General features: G+C 36.8%; 1 protein-coding gene across 1 annotated transcript; it reads right to left on the reverse strand.

Annotated features, from left to right (window-relative positions):
- Positions 1 to 5,919: 5,919 nt before the first annotated feature.
- Positions 5,920 to 6,879, reverse strand: LOC106830504 (olfactory receptor 13C8-like). Its single transcript, XM_014840072.1, has one exon. It carries the CDS (start codon positions 6,877 to 6,879, stop codon positions 5,920 to 5,922), a length of 960 nt encoding a protein of 319 aa, XP_014695558.1.
- Between the last annotated feature and the right edge of the window lie 3,704 nt (positions 6,880 to 10,583).

The following is a 10,583-nucleotide window of genomic DNA, read 5'->3' on the forward strand; positions in this document are numbered from 1 at the left end:
GAAAATTGTCCTTTGTCTATTTGCTAAAGAGATGTATAGGAATGTCTTTTAGCAGTCAAAAAAGTTGAGATGTAAGATGAGGTGATGGGAAGTATATGAATTTTGGAGTCTGTTTAGAGCTCCAATCCCCTGTGTGCCACTTCCTAGCTGTGTGATCTAGGGCAAATTGTATAACTTTTATGGACTAGATGTTCCTTATTGTATAAAATCGTGTATATCTTCAGGATTTTATGAGGATTGAATGTGTCTGCAACATGTGATGTTTAGTGTGTTCCCTTCCCTGAGCTACAGAAGACGTTAGTTATTGAAGTGGTGGCTTCATTTTTAATTAAACTGCAACAGGCAAGAGGGCTCTTCCTTTTTTTTCCCATTTCTCTGGAAACCTTATGGGTATTGTTCAGAGATAGTCATAAGAATTTCCCTGTAAATTTGTTGCTCTTTTATCTTTATTTAGGGTTCTACTGATCCTATGACAACTTTAGATTTACCACTGGTGACTCTCCAGCCTGCCCTTCAGGAGCCATTCCTGAACCAACTGGGCTGTAGTCTCTCTTCGTATTAATGTCTCTGGTATTGCCAATGTCCATATCTCCAATTTCTTTTTTTGGGGTTAAGATTTTCCCTTTCAGGCTTCTTGAGGCTCTCCCTTTGTGTTCTTGGTGACTCTACATAGCCATGCCTCTCTTTGTACCTCTTGGGTGCCTACTTGCCTCTCCCTTTAGTTTTTCTGCTTCTTTCCTCCCTAAAAAGTGGAGTGTGGTTAGTAATGGTTGCTCTGCTTTTCTCTTTTACTGCAAAGTGATTACCACTAATATTTGCCTCAAAAATCACACCAGCTACAGCATCAAATGGAATGTCCATCATTAGTGTTTAAATATGCATCTTTATATACTGGCTAGATGCCATCAACCTGGTAATCCACTATTACTACAAGCAACCCAGGTTATAGTTGAATTCTCCGTTTTCCTCCAACTCTTTGGTATTTCAAACTAAGGCCCTTTCTATAGAATGAGAGAAGTCCTGTAAAATGTGGATGAATGAACTGGTATATTTAATCCTCACAACAGATGAGAAACTGAGGTTCAGAGAAGTTATATTACTTGTGTAGGCTACAGTAGTCTAAAGTAATGTGGATGTGGAGGTGTGATTCCTATATAAACAGTTTGACTTTACATTCAGGCTCCTAACCTGTAGTATTTTCTGCTTCCCTTGATAAACTAAAAATTCTTGCACACTAAAAATTCATCTTCCCTAAAGTGCATCACACTGAAAACCCATGACCCTAGGTTTATTTAGCAACTTTATGGTTGGTTAAAACACTTGGTTCCTGGTGATTACTGTCTGTTACTTGTCAGTAGGGGATATCAATGAGTTTCTCAGGACAATGGTGCAATGCTGGGCTCAAGACCAAGTCAAAGTATTATCTACTCTTATTCATGGTCTTTGCCACAATCACCGAAGACTTGATCATCATAGTCCCCTGAATTCATCTTTATATCCAGTTAAGTGGAGAAATTCTGAGGTTAAATTGAGTTAGGATATCTTAGCTTTCTTGCCCTCTAATGTTTTTGGATTCATTTTCCTGATTCAGATGCAAATGGACTTCAGGATATTTCCCTCCTCAAGAGTACGCAGTAAAGGAAATAATGTCTTTAGACTCAAGACAATGGTTTGAAAACCAGCTTTCTCACTTAAAATCTGTATGATCTTAACTTCTATGAGTCTTAGTCTCTTCCTCTATAAATTAAGAGTAAACAGATATACATTTCAAGATTATTGTGAAAATTTAGTAAGAAATAATTATATGTGAATATGTAGCACAATGCCTTGCATATTGAGTGTGCATTCAAATTTTCTAAATAGTTCCTTATCCTTATCTTCCTTTTCTTTGTGTGTCTTTCCTTCTCTCTTCCTTATGAAGCCAAGCTTCCCATAGAATTGAAGTATGAACATTTCCCTCAAAAAAACTGTTTTTTGGGGGGCTGGCCCCATGTTTGAGGGCTTAAGTTTGAGCACTCTGCTTTGGCGTCCCAGGGTTCGCTGGCTCGGATCCTGGGCACAGACCTAGTACTACTCATCAGGCCATGCTGAGGTGGTGTCCCATATAGCACAACCAGAAGGACCTACAACTAGAATATACAACTATGTACTCGGGGGCTTTGGGGAGAAGAAGAAAGAAAAAACAAAAGATTGGCAACAGATGTTAGCTCAGGGCCAATCTTTAAAAAGAAAAGAAAAGAAAAAACCCTGGGGCCGGCTCCGTGGCCGAGTGGTTAAGTTCGTGCGCTCCGCTGCAGCGGCCCGGGGTTTGGATCCTGGGCGTGGACATGGCGCCACTCGTCAGGCCACATTGAGGCGGTGTCCCACATCCCACAACTAGAAGAACCTGCAACTAAGATATACAACTATGTACGGGGGAGGAGATGCAGTTTGGGAAATAAAAAAAAGATTGGCAACAGTTAGCCCAGGTGCTAATCCTTAAAAAAAAAAGGAAGATTGGTAACAGTTGTTAGCCTAGGAGCCAATCTTAAAAAAAAAAAAAAAAAAGGAAAAACCCTGTTTTTTCTGTATCCAGTAAATTTTAATTTTCAGTATTCAATTATGTTTCATTTCTTAGCAGGGTTGCTATTGAAAATATTTTACAAAGACTATGGCGCAGCTACCAATCAGTCAGAATGGACACTAACTGTGAATTGTTATATGTATTGGTATAGTACAGCTATACCAATGAGTACAAGCTCAGGTCTGGTTTTAATTTTTTGGTTGTAATTTTTTCTTCGAACTGTAAGCAAAGCTGGAACTTAGCTGGCATATATTACTATGGCCACATTGCTAGTTTATTGCAGGCATTCATTCTCTTACTAGGGCACTTGCCATAGAAGTTAAATATTTTGAATATGACTGCTATACATTAGTCATTTAGAAGTAGTTTTAATTATCTCAGGTTATGGAGAATTTTAATTACTTACTTTTAATTTAATTAAGAGAATATCGACTGTTTAATATAGTTTCTTTGAAATTTGCTGATTCTTGCTTTCAGCCTAACAAAATACCAATTTTTGTACATGTTCTATATGTGTTTTAGAAGAATGTGTATTTCATAATAGTTGAGTTGTTAAGTTTGTTAATTGTTTTATTCAAATCAAAGACTTCCCACATCCTGGTTGTGACTTCAGATATTTCTGCATTTCTGGAACTAGATTTTCTCTTCTGTAATGTTGGGGAAATATTAGCTCCTTGAAGACTTATGAGGATCCAATAATATGATCTTGATAAATTATTTGGGAAACCTTTATGTACCCTCCTGAAGATTTTTTTCATTCCTTATATTTACATACTTATGCATTAATTCAGCAAATTTATATAAATAGTATACTGTGTGCCAAGCAGAGAGCTTAGGTGGGTGCTAGGTATGCACTGTTGAAAGAAAAGAGTTTTACTTGTTTCTTTTTCTCAAGGTCCTAAGTTTATCCCTTCACACGTGTATTTCAGGGTTTGGTGAACTAAATGTTTTCATTTTAAGTGATCATATAATTATTGTTATGTCATTTTAGAGTATACTAAAGAGATTTTCATAATCTACATTTTAGACACAAGAAGGCAAATGCGGAAGAAATACAAATGTCTTGCCCAGGACCTTCTGTTATTTAGTTGTGTATGAAAATGATAGTCTGGCCAAAAGTATTGCTTATGCTCTATCTGATTCACTACATTTCTCAAGCAGAGAATTGCATATTTCATTGCTTTTAAAGATACCTCAAGACAGACTACAGTCTTGACAAGGCTATTCATTTGCCAGAAGTAAAAGCTGAGCAACAGATTCAACCTCTGAGGAGGTGGCACTCATAGGCTACTGGTTCTAGGTTACAGGAAGAAGAAATAAAAACTGAAACCAGTACTGGAAGTACCTGGGGAGCTATCATTGTCACGGTGAAGACTCAAAGCTGGGGTGACCATGATAGGAACAAGAAGCAAATAGGGAGGCTCAAGTCCCTTATCTTCATTCCACCAGCCATGATCTCTCTAGCAACTCTTTTGGATGAATTTAAGAGAAGCCTGCTAACAAAAGCAAAATGTGGCTTTCAGTATCCCAATCATAACTCATAAACCAGAACAAAGAAAGGTGGATTTGAAGCTGAGAGACAATGGTTTAACAGCATCAAAATTACTCCATAAAACATAAGGATGAGGGGCCAGCCCAGTGGCTTAGCAGCTAAGTTCACACATTCTGCTTTGGCAGCCTGGGGTTCGCCGGTTCGGATCCCGGGCCCAGACCAACACACTGCTTGTGAAGCCATGCTGTGGCAGGTGTCCCACATATAAAGTAGAGGAAGATGGGCACAGATGTTAGCTCAGGGCCAGTCTTCCTCAGCAAAAAAGAGGAGGATTGGCAGCAGATGTTAGCTCAGGGCTGATCTTCCTCAAAAAAACAAAACAAAACAAAACAAAAAACATAAGGATGAAAATCTTGGGCCTACTCCAAGCATCATGACCTATTAAAGTACACCCAATGTTAATAATAAAAAAACAACCAATGTTTATTGGACATTTAGGATGTCCTCGGCACTATTTAGTGCTATGGATGAGTTAACTTTTTTAATCTTATGAAGAAACCATAATTACCTGTTAACAAGAAAGGAAGATATTATGGGCTTACTTTTACAATTTGGAAGCAGCTGTGTTCTTTTACTTTAGATTTGTGTTCTATATTTCAACTCTCATAGACTCCTCAAAGGGCTGGAAAAAGGAATGCTTCCCTCTATTCACATATCTAACTAAGTTCCTTCAATGGAAATGGGGCTTCTGACACTGCTCCACACGGCTACACTCTTCACACAATAGAGATCATCTCAGTTTTGTGCCATCTTTGTCTTGTCCCCCAGGGCTCCAAACCCTGAAGCTCCTCAGTTCACTGAACAACTTGACTCTTTCTCTTTTGCCACTTCTTATCCTCTGATTGCAACTTTTCTCAGTTACCAGTTCTGTTTAGTTCTCCTACTGATTAGGAGATGTATGGTCCAAATCAGGAAAAGAGGTCCTCATTCCAACCTGATCTCAGAGTTCTAGAGGAGTTCTCTGTTACCATGCCACCTCCATTTTATTAGGTTAAAACTTAGGGTGCATGACTAGGGCACTTTTCAGCTACCGTAGTCACATTATGTACGAAATCCAGGAAAATTGTGGCAGCTGTTCCTCTACAATATAACACACATCACATAAAAAAAGAAAAGATAAGTATTTTATTAGGGGAGCTCATATCACAAAATGCTTATGTAGTTTACTTAGAAAATATTACATTGAATCAAATTTCTTTTTGAATAATCTTTGTTACCTCAGATATGATAGACATACATTTCTACTTTTATAGATACTGAAGTTCATTTATTTGTTCAAAATATATTTATTCAGCATCTACTATGTGTCATCTTCTATTCTAGAACTTTGGGACGTTGTAAGGTAATAAATACACAAGTCTGCTCCCACAGTGCTTATGCGTGTGGTGAACACAAACAGTAAATAAAATAACAAGTTAAAAATGAATATACAGTATGTCATATGCAGATCAATAATAGCTTTGAATGATTTATTAATAATGTACTTATTTTAGGTGACAAAGTGCTTTTTGAAACACCATTTGCCTTTATTATTTTCTAAAGGTTTAAGCGTGCTTATGCTTTGCTGTGACTTCCTAAGAAATTTTCAATTTTTTACATTTCCATAATAGTATTTTTTTAAATCATGAACATGTTTTATTTCTGCAATTAGAACAAAACTAATAGTAACAACCACCACCAAAATATTTCTGTATATAGTTTTGAGTGACACATGGTGAATTTGTTTTTGTATGGTGATTTTCTCTATTTGAATTTCATGTCTGCAGAAACTTTTTATACTGAGTCACCTAGTGTAAATCAGTATTCATACTCCATCTGAGTTTTTCCTACCCAGCATGGTCTTCACAGCAGTCTTCACATCCTTGTTCCTCAGACTATAGATGAGAGGATTGAGCATGGGGGTCATCACTCCATACAAGAGGGAGATGAGGGCCTCAACAACGTCTTGATTAACTGGACCAACAGAGCTTTTAGACTTGGGGTTTGCGTACATGAAGAAGATGGTTCCATAGAAAATAATCACCACTGTCGAGTGGGCTGAGCAGGTGGAGAATGCTTTACATTTTCCTTCAGTGGAAGGGATCCTAAGAATAGTAGCAATAATAAAAATGTAAGAGATGGAAATTACCAGCAATGGAATAACCAGAACAACCAGATTTGACACTGCCATGCTGATCACATTGATTGCAATATCAGCACAGGCCAGTTTTAGGATAGCCAGAATTTCACAGACAAAGTGGTTAATGACATTGTTAGCACAGAATGGTAATTGCATTGCGAGAGATGTCTGTACCACTGAATCCACAAGCCCAGAAACCCAGGATCCAGCTGCCATGGGCACGTAGGCACCTTTCCTCATGATGGCAGGGTATCTCAGTGGGTAGCAGATGGCCACATAGCGGTCAAGTGCCATCATGCCTAGAAGCACGCACTCTGTGGCCCCCATGGCAAAGGAGAGAAACATTTGCACCATGCACCCAGAGAAGGAAACTCTTTTCCTTACTGTCAGGAAGCTGTCAAGAATTAGTGGGACAGAGGAGCTTGTGTAGCAAATGTCCAGGAAGGAAAGATTACAGAGGAAGAAATACATGGGGGTGTGCAAGTGAGAATCATAGATGATTACTGAGATGAGGATTCCATTTCCCAGCAGGATCATCAGGTACATCCACAAAACTAGCGCGAAGAAAACTGTCTGGAGCTTTGGGTGGGCAGAAAGCCCAACCAGGACAAATTCTGTCAACATGGAGTCATTGGTCCTCCCCATGTTGCATACGTCCTTTCTCCAACAGCACTCTGCAGATGATAGAACAGAAATTTGTTAATATGGTGTCTCAAGATCTCATTTTTAAGAATTATCTTCTGTGTTACTGTAGTTCTCTATTTGGATGCAACAATACAACTCTGAGACAAATTTCTTACTGTGAATCCAGGCCAGAAGAGCAGGAATCCTAACCTGATTTTCTCAGGGTTAAGAGAGAAGGTATTTGATTATAGGACATTTGGATCCTAAACCAGTTTATTACCATTCCTACTAGTTCTGCCTCTTAGCACATTGACTGCAAATCAGTGCCCCAGAGCCTGGAGGCAGCAGAAAGATGGGCTTTGTTTGGCAGTGACTCCTGCACCATATTTTAAATTTGAATTAGAGGTCAACATTTCAGAAACAGGAGAAATGGGATAAAAATCTATACTTTCACCTTGTCTTCAAATAAATTACAATATTTGAAAACATTGGACCCATGTCCATCATGGAGCTCAGTTACCAGTGACCCATTGAATTTGAAGCATGTTCTCCATTCTACCAGAGTGCCCTCCTCTCTCTCTTATCTGCTTGTCACTGGGCATGAATATTAGTTGCCAGTTAACATGTTTTTCTCAGTTACTTTGCATCATTTATATTACCTGACAGAATTGTGTATGTATGTGAATTCTTCATCCCTGGCTGTAGGGCTGACATCCACTAGTCCCAGTAAGCCTACTATACTGTTAGGAGCCTACGAAAATGTTTTTATTTCTTTTAAAATCCAATTAAAACAATGAATTTTTAAGTTTTGATACATAATATTAACATATATGTCTTTATACCAATGCAGATGTAAAATATAACTTTTAACATTATTTATTGGAAGAAAGGGCCCATGAAGGCAAAAATGTCTAGCACCCAACAAGTCATAAGACAGTCCTGTGTGGTTGAGTCTCTTTTTGGAGCTCAGTGTGGTCTGCTGGTGGTATATGCAGTCATTACCTATTTGCATATAGCCTCATTGAGGACAGTAGCCTCACTGCCGGGACATATCTTTATATTACTCCAGCATCTACCTCAATATTGTCGACAAAAATAATCCATAATGAATCTATAAATCAAAATTGGGATGAGTTTATTATGAGACAGAGCTGTGGACTAACCTAGCCTTGGGCCTTCCTTCCCCAAGGAAAGAAGGGCACCAAAGAAGTGGGGGTGTACAGAGGGGCTATATACTGTCAAAGGGCATGTATCACATATGATTCAAATGTTCCTTTTACAATAGTCACGAGATTGCCCTGTCGGCACAGTGATTGATGGACACAGCAGGTAGTAGATCTGCTGTCTCAGTGGACACAACAGGTAGCCCATCTGTTGTCTCAAGTTGGGTGGGTGGTCACAGGATGGGCTCAGCAATCATTTCCTAGCCTAGGGAGAGATGCTTATTCTTAAGGAAAAGCCAGTGTGGGGGAAGTTGCATCTTTATCTTAAGGCCATTTGTTCTTGTCTTTGGGACATAGTAAATGCTTCAAGAAGATATGCAATGCATAATCTATATCAATGCAGATATACAATGCATGTTAGACCCTTTTGGAAAAACAAGGTCAGGACGAAATAGGTTTACACCAAATGGCTTCCTCGTATACTCCAGTATATCCTATTGCTTTCCATTTGTTTATCAATACAATGAGGCAGTAGGTATTTAATAAATGTGCTTTTTAACAGAAATGACTTGAAAGTATTTACAAAGCTATTTTTATCATGAATAGAGAGATGTAATGTTGTGTATTGTAGGATACACCTAATTTGTTTATTTTCACCTCATGCAAGAATTATCATTTAGGGGCCAACTGTAATAACAGTGCTTTTATTCAAAATGTATGCATTTAACTAAACCAGTGATATTCAACCACTGTTTTTTAGCCAATAAAATTTACACAGAAGCATAATATATAAAACAAACAAAAAGACAGTTTCTCTGGTTGAAATTACACGGGTTTGCAGGGAAGGAAAAAGCATTTCCCTTTAGCACCTTATTCACTTCCTCCCTCAATTCAGTTGTTAGAGGATTCCAAGTGGTGTAGTTTGAAAACCACTAATGCAATAAGTAAGAAATAATATTAATAATCTGAATTTTTAAGAATTTTATTAGCAACCATAATAATAGCAGTATATGTATTGATTACTGTATGCCGGGTATATTTTAAATGCTTTTATTCATAACAATCCAAGGAAGTAATAGCTATTATTGTATGACATATGGATTATCCTTCTGTAAACATTTGGTAAACATCACCAGTAAAGCAAGAAAATAAAAATTAATTATTTTAAGAGATGTAGGAAATAAATTTGGTGAAGGTCAATTCATAATTTTCATATAACCTATTTGATGTCCACAAAGTGAAGATAACTTCCTAATCTTGAAAGGAAACTATATACCAAAAACCTATAGCAAATTACTATTCACTAATAATTAATAAAGAAAGTATATACATTCTCATTAAGATCTAGACTAAGATAAGGATGCCCACTCTTACTGCTACGGTTTGACGTTGACTTGGTAGTCCTGGAAAAAAGCATAACACAAGAAAATGGCAGAAGTAGCAATAGAAAGAGACTAAAAAATTTATAAGGCCTGATGAGAAAAATTAGTAAGACTTTTGGATGTAAGATCAATGAAAAATCAATAGTTCTCTTTATATTAGCAATAAATGATTAGCAAACGTAATAGAAATAAATATAACAAAAATAAAATGTCTCTTAGTTTTATCCTAACAAAGCATGCATGAGACCTTTACAGAAATCATTTAAAAATTAAAATAAGCAGCTTAACAGAATATCAGTAATTTAAAAGGTACAACATACAAATAGATGGGATAAAAATATAAGGCTACCATTTTTCCCCTAAATAACTCAATAATTCAACTAAATAAATTAAAAATTTTATTTGGATTTTTTAAATGAATATGAGTACTCATCTAAAGTTTATATGGAAGAATGAAAGTACATAACTTGCATGGTTAATTTTATAAAACTAAAATAAGAGAAGCATCCATATTTGAAACAGCCACAAAATGGCAGTAATAAAATTATTATGATAATGGTTCAGGGAAACTTATAGTCCAATGGAAAGGAAAAGAGATCTCAGATATAGACACATGTTTATATGGTAATTTGATATATCATAAAATTATATCACCCCAGAGCAATGTGGAAATGACAGCTTAGTAGAGCATGTTAGGAAAGTGTCTTTATACATGAAAAAAAAGATAATATTAGATCCTTAGATTACCATACATAAAGGGAGAAACAAAATGGATTAACAATTTACATGTGAAAAAAGGAAATTATATAATTAATAAAAGACAATATAGAAAACCTTGTCAACTTGGAGGAAAAAGAATTTTAAGACATGACGATTTAAAACAATAGAAAGTGGGTCAGAGGATACGAATCAGTGATTCATAGTAGGGTTTTCCTAAATGGCTGACAAGTATATGGAGAGATTCTCACACTTAAAAAATCTGAAAAATGCTCATTAAATGTTCAAAATAAAAAAAATAATCATTAAAATAGCCACGAGATATCATCATCTTCATTAGAAAAGTAGATGATACCAAATGTTGGTAAGCATGTGGGGAGGTAGAATTCTGGTTGGAGTGTGCACTGGTATACTGGAAAACTCCTTGGCTGTATTAAAATTGGGTAGAACCCAGTGATTCCAG

This window comes from Equus asinus, chromosome 10 (genome assembly GCF_041296235.1).
Source record: "Equus asinus isolate D_3611 breed Donkey chromosome 10, EquAss-T2T_v2, whole genome shotgun sequence".
Lineage (NCBI taxonomy): Eukaryota > Metazoa > Chordata > Mammalia > Perissodactyla > Equidae > Equus > Equus asinus.

Coding starts and splice junctions, on each gene's coding strand:
- LOC106830504 (XM_014840072.1), bottom strand. CDS start 6,879: ATGGGGAGGACCAATGACTCCATGTTGACAGAATTTGTCCTGGTTGGG.